The sequence below is a fragment of the Pelophylax lessonae genome, assembly GCF_965119305.1.
Source record: "Pelophylax lessonae genome assembly, chromosome: 11".
Taxonomy (NCBI): Eukaryota; Metazoa; Chordata; class Amphibia; order Anura; family Ranidae; genus Pelophylax; species Pelophylax lessonae.
The window spans coordinates 92,588,979-92,607,391 of NC_138778.1; the positions used below are offsets into that span (position 1 = coordinate 92,588,979).

General features: G+C 43.6%; 1 protein-coding gene across 1 annotated transcript in view; it reads left to right on the forward strand.

The window, feature by feature from the left end:
• The first annotated feature begins 3,536 nt into the window (after positions 1 to 3,536).
• The window catches only part of LOC309566370 (uncharacterized protein), an 83,076-nt gene continuing 68,199 nt past the window's right edge, over positions 3,537 to 18,413 (forward strand). The window contains exon 1 of the mRNA XM_082271497.1: positions 3,537 to 3,737. Coding sequence (XP_082127623.1) covers positions 3,560 to 3,737 — 178 coding nt within the window. The 5' untranslated portion in view covers positions 3,537 to 3,559. The remainder of the gene's footprint in view (positions 3,738 to 18,413) is intronic.

Here is an 18,413-nt window from a genome sequence, read left to right on the forward strand (position 1 = left end):
AGTGCAAGGGCCTGCCTGATTGCATCCAAATTGAAAGTGTTGAGGTTTGAGCTTATATTATATGGTTTGGTTAAGTCTACAGGAAAAAGTCTAGACAAATTGTTAGTGTATGGCCCATTAAGCTGCCAAGGCCGGAGTTTTGCACTTTGCATGCTGCTTGTACTGGTGATGTGAGGGGTTGTAATGTAGAGTAGGGATGTGACAGTGTTGTGTTGAGGTGTGAGGCAAATGTAGTGTTGGACTATGAGGGTCTGTGTTGTTGAAATATGGAGAGAGTCCAATATCAGACACCTATGTTTATTGGTCAAGAAATTGTAAGAACCATGGTAAATATGTAAAGAATTGCATCTCGATAAAACTAGGACCACACTCATAAAATCAAAATTGTGTTGTTTCCATTGATGTGCTTGAAATTTGGGTAGGACCCCCCCCCCCCCCCCAAATTCAAGATAGTTTAAAAAAACTGTTAAAAAAAATGAGAGTGAAAAGAGATCCCAAGTGTAGTGATGTGACTTGAACCCATGACGTTGTTAACTGCAGTGAAGTTGCAAAGCACTTAGCTATTGTGCAGAATAAAGCTGTATGGTGGAAAAAAAGGAGTGTGTTAAGGCTAAAAAGCACATATAGCTAAAGAACTAAACATTGTATGGAATGTGGGAAGAAGACCATGGTAAAATTGTGAGGTTTCATCTTGCCCTGAAGTAGGGTAGGGGTTTGGTCACTTGCCTTTGGTACTTTCCTTCATAAGATCGATTCGACACACAGACAAGATCAAAAAAACACTTAAAATGGTGTAAGCTTGCAAGCGCTTCTGAGTGTAACATTATTTAGCAATATATATGATGTAATCCGTTACATTTTAGCAATATAAACAAAAAAAGAAAATAAAAAAAGTAGGTGGAGATGGTAAGCCTCGAACCTACAGCAGAGGGAGATGAATTACAGACATGTGATGTGTGCACTAATCCACTAGCCCACATCGCTATGTGAAACTGCTATAAGCACGAAGACATAAGTTTGCGAATTGGCGAAGCCGCGATCGTAAGTGAATCCCGCTGACGGCGGAATTCATTATTGCTGTTTTACTCGCCAATTCGCCGCAGCGCCAGTTAATTGATTTGAACGCGGCGAAACTGAAACACGTCATAGATGTTTGAAGCTGCAGTTTCTTTAAATCCGGCCCAATATGTCTTGTGTCACAATTATATGTGCTATATATTTGTTTTATTTGCAATATTTTTCCTCCACGAAAGTGGAGTTACCGTTTAAGGAAATAGTCAACACAAGACTTCATCAGGGGCAAAGCTTCTATTGCTCTGTCCCGGATTAAGAGGTCTCCTTTAATTTTCTGTCCTGGTGACACTGGCCAACAATACAGGAGGTGAGGAGAACATTCTCTAATGGGGAAAGAGAAATCTATTACATTCTCAAAGATTATAAACACTTCCTTTTAAAAGCTAAAAAATGTTTTGATTGGAGTTCTACTTTAAAGTTTGCATGCTTCTATCTAAAGAAAATACTGTCTTTTTCACATTAGCACACTAATGACAGTTCATTTGTAATGACAGGTCCTTCTTTCCATGCCGAAATAAAGAGGAGCTAAGTTATTACTGGTAAGTAACTCTATTTCATATGCAGATATCATCAGAGGATGTAAAACAGATTTGGTTTAGTAAAGTCATGAAGTTCTGGTTTATTATACTGATTACAATATGAGTTGTGTATAAAACTATACATGCAAATATTCTTTTCCAGTTTCTAGGTCTGCCCTAATGCCAAACAAACTTGTCTTTGTCCTGGAATTAAGTGCTGTAGTGCACCAGTCCACCCTACTCCAATGTGTCTGTTATTTGTTGCTCTGAAAATCCTTTTTTACTAATCAGTTTAACCACTTTACCACCGGAGGATTTTGCTGTCTTACGTCCGGGCCACTTTTTGCCATTCGGCACTGTGCGAATTTAACTGACAATTGCGCGGTCGTGCGACGCCGTACCCAAATGAAATTTACGTCCTTTTTTCTCACAAACTGAGCTTTCTTTTGGTGGTATTTGATCACCTGTGCGATTTTTACTTTTTGCGCTATAAACAAAAAAAGAGCGTAAATTTTGAAAAAATAACAATATTTTTCACATTTTTTTTATATGAAATTCCCCCCCAAAAAATGTAAAAATCAAAATTTTTTTAAATTTTTGGCCAATTTGTTTTCTGCTACCTATGTTTGGTAAAAAAAAATCACAATAAGCGTATTTTGATTGGTTTGCGCAAAAGTTATTGCGTTTACTAACTAAGGGAAAGATTTCTGTCATTTTTGGTGTTTTTTTTTTTGACGAGTATTGGCGGCGATCTGCAATTTTTTTTTTTTGCAGGACTGCTACATTGCGGCGCACAGATCGGACCCTTGACTGACATTTTGTACACTTTTGGGGGTACCAGTGACATTACTACAGTAATCAGTGCTATACATATGCACTGTTACTGTAAAAATTACACTGGCAGGGAAGGGGTTAATTTTATTGGAGAGGGAGGGGTTAATGTATGCCTGGTGCTTACTGACATGTGTGGGGGGAGGTGACTGAGTGACACAGGGACAGATCGCAGGTTCAGCTATGCTGAACCCTGCAATCTGACACTGCCTGTCACTTAGGAGATCTGCCCCCTTTGTTTACACAAGCGGGTGGATCTCCAAACTCGATTCCCCGACGATCGGGAAAGAGCAGCGGCGATTGCCGCTGCTCCTCCCCTGGCCCGACTCCCGCTGTGACTGAATACAGCGGGAGCGAGCCTCCGGCGGCGCGCGTGCGCCGCCCGCAAGGGGAGGAGTCCAGCGACGTAGGTCTACGTCGCTGGACGGGAACTAACCACTTTGCCGCAGTAGAGCTCGAGTGAGCGGTCGGCAAGTGGTTAATAGCAAAATAGTTATTCTTAAACACCCATTATAGTCTCCTAGTTTGTTTTATTCTGAAAGCCTTAGGATTGGTTTACTAAAGGGGGAGAGCATGTTGCAAGTTTTCACTTTGTGAATTTTCACTTCATAAATGAAACATGCTGAAAATTCACTTTGTAAAGATTACTTTATCATGTGCAAGGAAAGCCTAAATAAATGTAACTTGCACATGACTGATCATTAATATCAATAAAACCTATCCTTATTTTCTCTTTGCAAAATGAATTCTCACGTAGCTTAGTGAATGATGGGAAGATGCGTTGACTTCAATCATTCAGTCATGTAAAAACAGGTCACCTGTAAAATAAATGTGAATATACTTTCTGGCAGTCCATGTGTTGAAAAGGTACAAATTTGGGTAGACTTTCTTTCTTAAGTACAGTTGCATTGTTTCCCGGATAATATCAACTCACTTCTTGATTTCACTTCTGTTTCTGTTTTAGTATTGGTATGAAAATTGCACCTCATCCAAAGCCTGACACTTTTTTTTTTAAATTTGTATATATTATGACTTTTTCCTCTTGTGACTAAAAATAGCGCCGTTGCTTTGTAATTGCTTCTTTACAAAGTTATTCTTTATTTGTGATAACAGTTTCCTGAAGGATCTGGGGAATAATGGAGAGGAAAAGGCTGAGGGTAGAAGGAATTCCAACTGACATTCCAACTGGCCGTGCAAAGGATAAACTTACTATACACTTCCTGAGAACTCGAAATGGGGGGGGAGAAGTGGAAGATATTGAGATTTTCCCTGGACCGCCGTTGCATGCTATCGTCACATTTGAAGATGATAAAGGTAACCCCAAAATATGTTAACCCAAATCATTTAAGTGCATTTATAAAAATCATGGCTGGAACTCCGCTTTAAGTATAAACTTTCAAAGTTTTACTTACTGTAAAGCAGAGTTCCAGCCATAATTTTTATATATTTTTTAAAACCCCAGAAATGTTCTTTTTAATCCATGTTACATAAGCTAAAGATATTAATGGTTGCTGTATCTATATATATATATATATATATACTGTAGATATAGCTATATATAGATATATATATATATATATCTATATCTATAGATATATATATATATATATATATATATATATATATATATATATACACATTTAGCCTGCCCATACATGGTTTCGAATCTCAGTAGGTTCCTTCTGAGCCGGCTGAAATTCAGACAATCTATGGCTGACTTTAGTATAAAGTTAAGTGTGAAAATAAAAAAAATGAATTAACAGCAATGTGTTCAATGTGAACAACTACAGTGCTTTAAGTGGGCCGGTACGCACCGGTACTCAGTACCACCACTTCCAAATATGACTCTTGAGTGTACCGCCACCTCTCCGCACGCTCATTTTGGACATCTGCGCCCTCAATTGCCCCCCCCGAGAATATTTCCCACTCCAGAACCAGACCAGTCACCACCAGGGAGTTCCCCTGCTCCGGAGTCCCAGCCCAGGCCAGCAGCAGCGGCAGAGTTGCCTGTACTGCAGTGCAGTGGTTGCTATCGCCACCCGGCGTCTAGCAACCAGTGAGGTCATCTGAGGAGGAGGAGAGCGAGGCCCCAGCATACACTGCGTAGCCTCCTTCCTCCTCTGCTGCGCGCCGAATGGAGTGTTGGCTCCACCCACCTCCTCCCTCCAGCTACTCCAGGCCAGCACAGCACAGTGAGTCCTGTGTGTCAGCCTCAGCCTAAAAACGTGAGTAGGAGCAGTTCTGGGGACCCTGATGTGGGATAGGATGGGATTGGGGGGCTCTGTGGGGACCCTAATGTGAGGGGGGGGTGCTCTGTGGGGACCCTGATGTGGGATGGGATGGGGGGCTCTGTGGGGACCCTAATGTGAGGAGGGGGTGCTCTGTGGGGACCCTAATGTGAGGAGGTGGTGCTCTGTGGGGACCCTGATGTGGGGTGGGGGGGCTCTGTGGGGACCCTGATGTGGGCGGGGGCTCTCTGTGGCTCTGTGGGGACCCTGATGTGGGGGGGGGGGCTCTGTGGGGACCCTGATGTAAGGGGGGCTCTGTGGGGGCCCTGATGTAGGGAGGCTCTGTGGGGACCCTGATGTGAGGTGGGGGGCGCTCTGTGGGGGCCCTGATGTGAGGGGGGGGCTCTGTGGGGACCCTGATGTGAGGGGACTTTGTGGGCACCCTGATGTAAGGGGGAACCTGATGTGGGAGGGCTCTGTGGGGACACTGATGTGAGGTGGGGGACGCTCTGTGGGGGCCCTGATATAAAAAAAAATGTATAGGCTATAATAGAGTACCAGCACCTCTTTTGGGCCACTTAAAGCACTGAACAACTATACATAAAAAGCAGCAGGATGCACAATAATATTGCAATATTATCAATCATAACAAGCAGGCGTATCAATCTAAAGTTGCAGCCATGCTCAAAATAGCAGCAATAATTCAGCATAATGCAGAAGTTGTCAATCTCACAGCATCTGGGAAAAAGCTGTTGCTCAACTTGGTGATTCCAGCCTTAATTCTGCGTATGTAAAAATTAATATAAAGCAAAACAGAGTAGTTGTATACATCCTTCTGTATTCTCCATAATGTACAATAGAGAAACTATTTTTGGTATGCTTGTAATCGTTGCAGTAGGAGGGCAGATTTGGAAATGTAGATACAGGAATCTCACAACCAGACCTCTTTAATACATTTTATTTCCACATTTTTTTTTATTAAAAAAAAAAAAAAAAAAAACTCCAAATAATAGGGCCAACTTCAATATTTGATTTCAAAGACAATACCTTTTGATTTTTGAAAGGAATTGAGATTGTTCAGCAAAGTGAATGTTCCCTGAGCTTAGTAAATAAGCTAATACTGTTTTTACTTTGATTACCCTCTTATGTTGGCAGGAAAATTAAAGTCCCACATTTTTCCAAAAATACGCTTGGATGAGTGAAGTAATCACAGCTTTGTTTTATTTTCATTTATGTACTAAGCTTGCTAGGTGGACAGGCTACGCTACTGCTTCAGTAAACAAACCACAATGTAATTAAAGGCCAAATGCAGTTTAAATATATGCCAGTAGACTCGCTGTTTTGGAATTCCCAAGTCTGCATGGTCATTGAAGTCATAATGAAAGATTTACTAAAGAAGGCTGTTCATTTAAAGTCCATCTCTGGACAAAATTAGCCCCTCCCCTTTCTAATCCCTCTTATTACCTCCTTTTAACTCCCCGTTTCTGTAATGTAATTGCTTAAATGTTTCACAATCTGTTTTTTACTCGTCCATTGTTATCAGTCCCTTGGTGGTACCTCTTCTGTGTCTGAAGACCAGTGATCTAGTGCTGCTGTCTGGGCACATTCCTTTTATTCTGTGAGTGTGAGATGACCCCACCACTAGACAGCCAATGAGAAGTGGTGTTCTCACCTAGGCAGTGATGTGGGCACCTTGACGAAAGACCTTCCCATTATGCAGTCTAGAAGATACTCAGTGCCTAACTTGTCATGTGGCCACAGATGAAAGAAGTAGTATCACTAAACTGTAAAAATGTAATTGAACCCCATGGGGCCGTGCATGTAGCATCTGGTCTTGTTCTGCTTCTTTCTGTGGTTGCTGAACAGCACCATCAGACAGCTTGCCTTACCTTCCCCCACAGCGGATTGACATCACTTGTCTTTAGGATGAGCAGTGGCGGCTGGTGCTCAAAATTTTGGGGGGGGGGGGGGGGGGGCGCAAACAGAAAAATGTAATAGGCATTGCTTTGCGGCAAAAAACGCTGTAAAAAATTGCGTGACTTTGAGGTCACAAAAGTGTGAAAGGGGCCTTCAGTAATTAAGGTATAGTGTGCCCCCTTTCAATGCAGAGTGACCAGCGTGCCCCCTTTCAATACAGTGACTAGCGTGCCCCCTTTCAATGCAGAGAGACCAGCGTGCTCCCTTTTAATGCAGAGAGACCAGCATGCCCCCTTTCAATGCAGAGTGACCTACGTGCCCCCTTTCAATGCAGAGAGACCAGCATGCCCCCTTTCAATGCAGAAAGACCAGCGTGCCCCCTTTCAATGCAGAAACCAGCATGCCCTCTTCAATGCAGAGACCAGCGTGCCCTCTTCAATGCAGAGACCAGCGTGCCCTCTTCAATGCAGAGACCAGCGTGCCCCCTTCAATGCAGAGACCAGCGTGCCCCCTTCAATGCAGAGACCAGCGTGCCCCCTTCAATGCAGAGACCAGCGTGCGTGCCCCCTTCAATGCAGTGTGGCTCCCCCCCCCCCCCGAGACCAGTGCACTTACCTGCAGCAGCAGCGGCGGCGGCTTCTCCTCAGTTCCCCGGCGTCTCCTCGAGTCCTCCCGCCTCCCCCTCGGCCAATGGCATGGGGTTTATCTTGCGGCCAATCAGGAAATGGGTATCAGACCCGCTTCCTGATTGGCCAAGAGGAGGATCCGTGTGACAATAGCAAATTTTAATTTGCTATTTTCACACAATGGGTGGGATCGGGGTGCACTGCTCTGCGCCTCTGGCTCTAATAAGGTGATTTAAAAAAAAAAAACTCATTGAGCTCCATGTGTCCGGCACCCCGCATTTAGATTAGGGGGCTGGACGCATGGATGGGGGGCGGCGCCCCCAATGCACTGGCCGCCACTGGGAAGGAGCACATGAGGTCAGGTTGAATTGCGTGCACACACAGCTGTGGCAGGACTGTGTGATCAGCTGCTTCTGGTAAACCTAAGCTGTGCTCACTGGCAGAATAGTATTCTCCTTCTCCACCTCCTCAATGGAAGTTTTACAAATTATCCTACCACAGTTAGTACAGCCTATGTTTACTAGCAGCAGCTGATCACACAGACCTGCCAGCACTGACTGATTCAGAATTGTTTGTGTATATTCCCTGAGGTGTGCTCAAAAAGTTGATGCTGAGGAGAAAGTTCTAGAAACAACACTGTCACAGTCAGCGCTGACAGAGCTGTTTGATTAGCCGCTGCCTATAAACAAATTCTGCGGTGACTGTGGCAGAAGTTCCCAGAGGTGCATCCGGGCAACAGAGGATGCTGAATCTTTACAAGTAGCAGCTGATCACACAGTACCATCAACATTGATGGACTATGGCAGTATAGTTTGCATAACTTCCACCTTGGTATCTTCAGTTGCCTGGATGCCCCTCCATGAAGTTATAAAAATAACTCTGCCACAGAAGAGGAAAGGTGGAGAGGCAGATTGCATCAGTAGCAGAAAAGGGGGCATTAGCAACAGTGTTGGCTGTAGCTCCCCAAGGGAACTCCCACAAATTGGGCTTTAGCCTTAGGTGGAGCTATAGCCATGGAGGGAATAAAAAAATAGCTTTTAACACACAACAGGGCTCCAGATCAAAACCGGACAAAGTGCATTTGGTTGTTTTGATCTCTGGCCCTATTGTGTGTTAAAAGCCATTTTTTTATTTTCTTTGCGGCTGTAGCTCCACCCAAGGTGGGAGTTCAGCTTGAACTTTTAGAATGTAGTAACAATGCCTTTTTAAAGGCAAGTATTTGAATCTTTTGGTGTAGATATATTTTTTTATTTTTTTAAATTGAATTGCACTATTAGCTAGAGGGGGGTGAAGGAGTAAAAGTAGGAGGTAGGTTCTATCTAGATATAAGCATAGCTAAATTTTATTTTTCCTTAGTAAACAGTCTTTTTCTATTTTAGTAAAGAATTCCCACTGAATGTGTTTTGCTTCCCCTGATGAATTTTCAGCAATGTAAAATGGCTAGGGCCCCATTTACACAAAAAATCAAATCAGTTTTTCAGGCAGACCTGATCGGACCCTCCATTCACCCCTATAGACTGGTGGTTGTAAACTGAGTTTTACAAACGCCTACCTCCAATCCAATCTGGTCCGCTAAAGAAAAAAAAAAAGAACAGATCAGATTGGAGGGCAGTCGGATGTACCAATGGACAGTGAAGTTTGTTTACACCCACTGGTCCATAGAGCAGAGCGGGCTCAGTCCATGTCTGCTCTGCATAAACTGACACAAACCTGTCATCTGCCCTCTCTGCTCATATCATCAGAGGATCAGTGGACAGATCCTCTGCTGATCTAATCAGAGTCTGCCCTGTGTTAAGGGGGCCTAACTGAGGAATCCAGCACAAAGAATTCTTGCCCCTGTTTTGTAGGGAGCAGAAGGTGAAAACTGAGATGCAGGTGACTCATCACCAAACTTCAAAAGATGGAAGAAGCCAATTACAGGTCAGTGAGCCAGGACATCCATGGGGCTGATTGGGCAGCTTTTAAGCCACCTGAATCAAACCATGCTGGGTATTTGTGAGACAAAGTCACGTCACATCCCAAAATGACCATAAATTAAATGAAGGAAAAAACTGGACTTTATTGGCATTGGCTACTGAGTCAGTGAATCACACAAAAAAGACAGATAAAATATAAAATCCATATTTATATTTGAACAAAAGAAGTACATTTCCATTTAAACATATATTCAAATAAATCAGTGGTTGAAACTAACTTCAAACACCCTATAGAGGCAATATCAATAACTATTAAACATATATACATCAGCGTGCAGTGGTCATAATTATGGTTGACTCTGAAACGGTTTGGTTTTGGAGAGAAGTTTATCTCTTAGGTCCAGCTGCTTGTGGCCTCCATCAAAGAGGGGGGTCAGACCTCCCCATCCTTTGGCCTGGGTAGGGGTATGTGGCAGGGGTGCCCCCTTTCTCCCCTGCTCTTTGCTCTTGCTATTGAGCCACTGGCAGCAATGATCCGCTCTAACAAGCTGATAATAGGTTTTAGGTGTTTTGAGATTAACAAGTAGCTAACTCTCTATGCCAAAGATATGCTTATATTTTTGGGTGATACAGATACCTCCCTTAGGGAGGTTATGTCCATGATGGCCTCCTTTGGGGAATACTCTGGTCTGACTATAAATTAACGAAGTCTGCCCTCCCGCCCTTGCACTTTTCTCGACCCTCTCAACGTTTTGCTCTGTCCTGGTTGTTGAGACGTTTAAGTATTTGGGTGTCTATATTTCCTCCAATCACACAATACTGCACTCTTAACATTATGCCTCCTCTCAGGTTCAAGGCAAAAATGTAAATCTGGAATAAGTTATTGCTTTCTTTAACCACTTGCCGACCGCCGCACGACTATCTACGTGGGCGGTCAGCCCCTCACAGGCAAAGTGACGTAGGTCTACGTCGCTCGCCTGTGAGGGTTTAGGGAGCGAGCGCGCGCCGCCGGAGGCGCGCTCCCGCTCCCGCGTGGTCACGGACCCCCCCGCGCGCGTGACCGGCGGACCCGATCGCCGCCGGCCACTCTGCGATCGGCGGGGGAGAGGGAGATAGTCAGGCAGCTTGTGTAAACAAGCTGCCTGTCATTCTCCTCTCTGTATGAGAGCTGATCACATGGATCTACTATGTAGATCCATTGATCACTCTGCATACAGTTGAAGCCACAGCCAATCACAGTTAGAATCACGCCCCTAGGGACACACACAGCCCCTCCCTCTCAAATAAAGTTAACCCCTTCACTACCAGTGCATTTTTACAGTAACAGTGCATATGTATAGCACTGATTACTGTAGAAATGTCACTGGTAACCCCAAAAGTGTCAAAAATGTCAGTCAAGGGTCCGATCTGTCCGCCGCAATGTCGCAGTACCGCAAAAAAAATCGCAGATCGCCGCCATTACGCGTTAAAAAAAAAACAACAAAAATGACAAAAATCTTTCCCTTTGTTAGTAAACGCAATAACTTTTGCGCAAACCAATCAAAATACGCTTTTTGCGATTTTTTTTACCAAACATAGGTAGCATAAAACAAATTGGCCGAAAATATTAAAAAATTTTGATTTTTACATTTTTTTTTGGGGGAATTTCATATAAAAAAAAGGGAAAAATATTGCTATTTTTGCAAAATTTACGCTCTTTTTTTGTTTATAGCGCGTGATCAAAAAATCGCACAGGTGATCAAATACCACCAAAAGAAAGCTCTGTTTGTGGGAAAAAAAGGACGCCAAATTCGTTTCGGTACAGCGTCGCACGACCGCGCAATTGTCCGTTAAAGTCACGCAGTGCCGAATCGCAAAATGCCCTCTGGTCGTTTAGCAGCCAAATCCTCCGGGGCTTAAGTGGTTAAAAGGTAGTTCTAACCTCAAAAAGATTATATTATTGCCACAACTACTTTACTTTCTCTGCAATATACCTGTAGTAGTGCCATTGCGTATTTTTGGATAGTTAACACCACTTTCTGAGCCCTATTCTTGAAAGATAAGACCCCCAGCATCAGGCTTGAGCAACTTCTGCTCCCCAAGGACAGGAGGGAAGTAGCCCTCCCCAATCCATGGCTATATTATCTTGCAGCGCAGATGCAACACCTTTTTGGAACCTTTGTAATAGGGGAGGATAACCTGGCTTCCTCGCCCTTATCCTCACACATTATTGTGCCACTACCTCAATACATAGTTACATAGTTACATACATAGTTACATAGTAGGTGAGGTTGAATAAAGACCATAGTCCATCCAGTTCAACCTGTGTAGGTGTGTGTGGCCGTAATCATCTCTCATACCCCTGAATGTTTTTCTCCTTGAGATGTATGTCTAAGAGTCTTTTGAAAGCCACCATACTTCCTGCAGAAACCACCTCTTGTGGTAGAGAATTCCACAAACTTGTAGCCCTAACAGTAAAGAACCCCCCACGTTGCCAGAGGTTAAAAGGTTTCTCCCCCAATCGCATTGTATGCCCCCGAGTCCTCGTGCAATCCTTTTGACTAAATAGCTTTTTTTCTATGCTGAGATCACCATTGAGATATTTATAAATTGCTATCATATCCCCTCTCAGGCGTCTCTTCTCCAGGGAGAATAAATTATGCGATTGCACTCGCTCTTTATAATTAAGGTCCTCTAATCCCCTAATTAGTTTAGTTGCCCTTCTCTTGACTCTCTCCACCTCCAACACATCCCTCCTAAGGACTGGTGACCAGAACTGGACAGAGTACTCCAGATGTGGTCGGACCAGAGTTTTATAAAGTGGAAGGATTATAGTCTTATTTCTGGAATACATCCCTTTTTTTATGCATGCTAATAGCATGCCGCTTGACATTGCATGCTATTGCCTAGTTTATCCTCTACCAAGACTCCCAGATCTTTCTCCATTTTTGATTCCCCCAAAGGTTTCCCCCCTAAAGTGTATTGTGCTTTTATGTTTTTAGTCCCCAAGTGCAAAACCTTACACTTCTCCACATTAAACCTCATTTGCCATGTCGTTGCCCACTCTGTTATTTTGTCCAGGTCATTCTGTAGGATATCTGCTTAATGCTGTGCAGTTATTGCCCTGCCCTATTTTGTGTCATCTGCAAAAACTGATACAGAGCTACTCATCCCATCCTCAATGCTGTTTATGAACAAATTGAACAAGGTTGGTCCCAGGACTGAGCCTTGGGGGACCCCACTTACCACCTCAGACCAGTCTGAGTATGCGCTATTTATTACCACCCTTTGGACACGCCCTTTTAGCCAGTTCCGTATCCAAGAGCAAACCCTGCGGTCGATGCCTGCAGACCTTATTTTATAAATTAAGCGCTTGTGGGGAACTGTATCAAACGCCTTAGCGAAATCCAGGTACACCACATCCACTGGTCTCCCCCTATCTAGCTCACAGCTCACCTCCTCATAGAATGTTAAGAGATTGGTTTGACAAGAACGCCCATTTGTAAACCCATGCTGATTACTGCTGATGATGTTGTTGTCTTAAGCAAACTCTACGATATAGTCCCTTATCATCTCCTCCAGAAGTTTACATACTATCGATGTCAGACTGATAATTTCCTGGGACATGCCTCTGCCCTTTTTTGAATATCGGTACCACGTTTGCTTTCCTCCAATCCCCTGGAACATTTCCTGTCATAATACTGTCAGCAAAGATCACGAACAGTGGTCTAGATATAACCTTACTAAGTTCTTTGAGTACCCTTGGATGTACGCCATCCGGGCCTGGTGATTTATTTGTGTTCATTTTATCCAGCCTTTTCCTGATTTCACCCTCTGTTAGCCATAGCGGCAAGTCCTGTGTATTACTACTAACCATACATTCATGGTCAGTGTACCCCTCCTTTTCATGTGTAAAGACTGACGAGAAAAAAGCTTTCAGCACGGTTGCTTTTTCAGTGTCCTCTGTAACCATCCTCCCATCATCATTAGTTATGTGTGCAACATGCTCTGCCCTAGTTTTTTTGCTGTTGATATATTTAAAGAATTTCTTTGGGTTCTTTTTACTATCCTCCGCTATTTGTCTGTCAAAGTTGGTTTTAGATTAGATTTTGATTTCGTATTTACTTTTCTTATTTGCCTCCTTGTATTGCTTGAAAGCCGATGCTGTGCCCTCTGATTTATATTTCTTGAAAGCCATTTTTTTCCCCTAATAAGTTTTTTAACATCACGGTTTAGCCAGTCAGGTTTGGCTTTGTCTCTTCTAAATTTATTTCCCATAGGAATGCACTGCAAGATGCATTTGTTTAATATGTTCCTAAAGCATTCCCATTTTTCCTCCGTGGTCAGTGTTCCCAGGGTTTGCCTGGCAACTTATGCCTCGTTTCCACTGAGCGGATCGGTTCGGTTCGGTTCGGTACGGTACGCTAATTTGAGTGTTTCCATTATGAAAGTGGCCCATACAACCGAACCAAACCGCACCATTCCTGGTCCTGCTTCAGATGTAGGGCCATAGGAAATGGTACGGTACGGTTAGGGCGGAGCTACTGGCGTCACACGATAGAGTCCACTGATTGGCAGACAGGAAACCATCAATGCTCACGTCAAATGAAAGAGCAAAACAAACACCTCATTTGGTGTAAACCCCGCATGGTCCCTGGTGGCCCGACTTGCAGTGGAAACGCTCACCTGAATAGACCGGACCATTCTAACCCTTCCAAACTGTACCGACCCGAACCGTTCCGCTCAGTGGAAACGAGGCATTAGATTCCCTTCTTCCCTTTAGCTCCTCTAATAGAATGTACCCCATCTACTCTCTAATCCAAAAGGTATGACTGAAAGTAAAATTTCTTCAGGGTGTAACTGGGTTTACTACCTATGGCCCTCAGGGCTGCTGTTAGAAATTGCGAGGCCCGGTACAGACTACCTGGCAGGGCCCCCCCCAAGAAAATATTAAAGATATATTTAGCTAAAATCACAACAAAATCACTATTAGCTAAATCTAAAAAAAAAAACTATGTTAAATAAAAAAGAAGATGAGATGAGAAAAATATACAGGCTGGGCAGTTGGAGCTCAGTGATCAGAGAGACAGAGAGAGAGAAACAAAGTTACAATTTACAAATAAACTCCTGAGCAGCGATAAGTGCTGGGAGGGGGGGGGGGGGCCACGCAAGGGAGGGGGATTAGTGAGGGACAACTGTCTCTTTCTCAACAAATAAAAGCTGATAGCAGGGAGAGGGGCAGATCAGATTCAGGTGCTGGAGGAAGATTTCTGTATTTGTTGTCCATCACTAATCCCCTTCTCTGTGTGGGCCCCCCTGTGTGCTCGGGCCCCCTACAAGAGGGCTGGTGGTCCCCCCCTATCAGCGGCCCTGATTGCCCTATTTGGGATAATTCCACCTACCCTGAATTAAATTGTCCTACGCGGTTATATGGAGACGCTGGGGCATCACCCTTTGCCATATTTTCCGCAATGGTTCCCTTCTATATTTTGCTCTACTGCGGTCTCTGTACCGCCTTCCTCCCTCCATGCAATTCTATTACCTTCAACTTCAACGTGCTGTTCGCTCTGTCTTTCCCCAACACCACCCATTTTAAACTATGTCCAATAGGTCAATGAAACTAAAGGGCTTATTTCCCCTTGTTATGACATGCTGCTTATATCTTAAGGAGTATCCTTCCAAAGCTATGGAGAAATGGGAACAAGATATTGATGATGAGCAGTGGGATAACATGTTGGAGCCTGTGTTAACCTGCTCTTTAAATTTCACCCAGAGGTTGTCGCAGCTCTATATTTTTCTACATGCCCATTTTACAAACATCTCAAGCTATGCCGTATGGGAGCCCTGCAGTCCTCTCTATGTGCAAAATGCACCACAGCGTAGGGCGATCTCATACATATATGGCTTTGCCTTAAGCTTCACCGGTATTGGGTAAAGATAAAGGTAAAGATAATAGAAACCCTTGACAAGGTCTTCCACATTACTATCCCTGCAAGTCCCCACTACTGTATTCTGGATATGCTGGATCTAACTGAATTTCAAAAGGTTGCTATTAATAGAGCCTTTTACCAGGCTTGGAGACTAATCCTACAATATTAACCACTTACTGCAAACTGACGTATATATACGTCGGCAGACTTTGCGGGGTTATACCGGGATGATGCCTCTAGCTAGAGGCATCATCCCGGTACCGTGGTTTACAGCCAACGGTCGGCTTTCCGTCCGTCCGTCCGTCCCCCCCCCCCTCCCGCCGCCTTCCGTGACTTCGCTCGGGCCTCCCATCCCATCGGGAGACCCGAGCACCCTGCCGGAACGTCCCCCGGCTGGACGGAGTCCCGATCAAAGCCGGAAGCGGCTTCGATCAGGTCTCCGATGACGTAACCCGGAGGCGGCGTCCATGACGTCACTTCCGGGTTACTGTGCTGCAAAAGGCGGCAAATTTAAAAAACGTCTGTATGCAAAAACGCAGTTTTCATCGTTTTGCATACATGCAAGTGTAGTGGAGGGGTCTAGGGTCTTTTAGACCCTCGATCCCTCCATAAAGAGTACCTGTCAGTGCATATTGGTGTCACAAGGGATGTTTACATTGCTTGTGACAGCAATAAAAGTGATCAGATTTTTTTTTTTTTTTAAAAACCTGTAATAAAGTTAAAAAAAAACTAAAATAAATAGGAAAAAAAAAACATTTTAGCCGTCACCGTTAGTTTGTGCACAAAAAAAAAAAACGTATACGGAAGTCGAGCCGCAAATGAAATCGCTGTTCATCGCCAGAGCGTGAGCAATGATTAAAAAAAAAAAGAGCTACACTCTAACTCTAAACTGGTAACCGTTAAAAAAATGTAAAACGTCGCCTATTGAGATTTCTATTGACCGTAGTTTGTCGCCATTCCACGGGTGCGCGCAATTTTAAACCGTAACATGTTGGGTATCTATTTACTCAGCGTGACATCATCTTTCACAATATACAAAAAAAAAAAAAAACGGGCTAACTTTACTGTTTAGTATTTTTTAAATGTGATTTTTTGTAAATGGCGTTTTAAAGACCGCTGCGCAAATACCGCGTGACAAAAAATATTGCAATGACCGCCATTTGATTCTCCAGAGTCTTTACTAAAATAATATATATAATGTTTGGGGGTTCTAAGTAGTTTTCTAGGAAAAAATACTGATTTTAACTTGTGAACAAAAAGTGTCTGAAATAGGGATGGGGCTTAAGTGGTTAAAAATCTGATCAATCCCCGACATACAGGGAATGGGTTACTCAAATGGGTGACACTCTCAGACTAGAAATAAGTTATTTTTAAACACAGAGGATGTCCGGGAAAACTTGAGAAGTTGTTGTGGGGAGACTGGCTAGCAGTCTCTGGCCTATCTCCTATTGATTTGGTTATAGATTGATGCGTGCATCCCCGCCCCTTCCTTATTCATGATGCCTTAAACAAACTGTCAAGCCAGAGCTTAGGAACTCCTGCAATTATCTTGATTCCCCTAACCCTGCTGTATCCTTTATTATAGGTATCATTGTGTTTATACACTGTTGGATTGTTTTTGGTGAAGTGATGATTTTTTCAGATCGTTTTAATTCTTATCTTCTGGAACATATCTGTTTTTGGTGTTATGGTTTTTATGTATGCTTGTTTAAAAAACTTTTCTTGATTTAAAAAACAAAACAAAACCTCTATACATCAATTGTGGAGATGGTCAACATAACATAGGCATGAGAAATGCCTCATGCTGGACATGTTTCATATCAATAGATTAATCAGGAGCTGGGTGCTATAACAAAGACAGAAACTTTTTTTTTTTTAGAAAAGATGGAACAGGTTTACAACATTGCCCCAAACCAGTCTCTAAAATCAACAGAATATGATGATCCCAAAAGTATTTTTGGAAAATGATGCAAAGGACACTCAGATAGCCCAGGCCCACCGAACAGGGCAGAGGCACCCCCTAACTTAAAGTGGAGTTCCACCCTAAATTTATACTTGCCTCCATCTTCTCGCTCCGGGTCACCTGAAAAACAAATGTATAATCGCATTTTTTTTTTTTCTTACCTCGTAGAGAAGAAAAGATACTTACCTTACTTCCTTCTTCCTCCCCTCGGCGGCCACGACCATTCGTCACTTCCTGGCTTTGCAATGATTCCTGGGAGCTGAACGTCATCGCTCCCAGGAATCATTGCGCCTGCACCGGCCCCGACGTCAGTACTAGGTCAATACTAGGTCAGTGTTTTTTAGCTTACCTTTGGCATACTAGTTTTAGGTCAGTGACTTACTAAGAATTCAGAAGATGTAGACTTATAAAATACTGACATTTACATAAAATGCCTATATTGGTTAGAATGAAGGAATGTAATTATAAGATTTTATCTTATTGGTACAGATGCCCCACAATTCTGCACAGGATGAACCCTGAATCTTACCTCGTAGAGAAGAAAATATACTTACCTTACTTCCTTCTTCCTCCCCTCGGCTGCCACGACGATTCGTCACTTCCTGGCTTTGCAATGATTCCTGGGAGCTGAACGTCATCGCTCCCAGGAATCATTGCGCCTGCACCGGCCCCGACGTCAGTTCCGGGGCGCGCGCGTCATTCCCTTCTAAACAGCTTCTGGGCATGCCCAGAAGCTGTGGAGGGATGACGCGCGCGCACTGGAAGTGACGGCAGGGCCGGTGCAGTGCATCGTGGGACCGAAGAAGACGGAAGAGGACGCCGAAGAGGATCGCGCTGGCTTCAAGCTGCCCACACCTGAGATGGCAGCGCTGGAGAATACTTTTTCAAGGTAAGTATTTGTCCTAAAAGGTAAGTGCAACCCGGGACAGATCAGAGGCTAGCCATTGTGGAATGTACTAGCCCTGACTGTCCCGGGGGTATTTTTATTAAAAAAAGTATTGCCAGGGTGGAACTCCGCTTTAATATTGAAAATACATCACAACAAAAGAATCCAAGTAATATTTGTGTGTTCAAAAGAGAAGCCAAAATACCACCTGGGCAAGATGTCCAAAGAAAAAAATAATACTAATGGGGACCAGAGAGGACAATGACAAATTCTGAAATTCTCCAAGCCCATCAGGGCTGACAAGAAGAGCTGCAAAGTCCAAAATAAAATTAAAAATGTACTTAATAGACAAACCACAATAAACGGCAATATGTTGCAGTAATGTCCCCCTCCTCCGCCTCACCCATCTGATTGCTATACCTGAATAAGGAGCATCTGCCTCAGGTCCTGGACAGTGTGATTGAACTTGTCATTCAGGCTGGATAAAATGGTCTCCATAAGGGAGGCTCCATGCCCGTATCCCTCAGCATGTAGCCACCTAAATC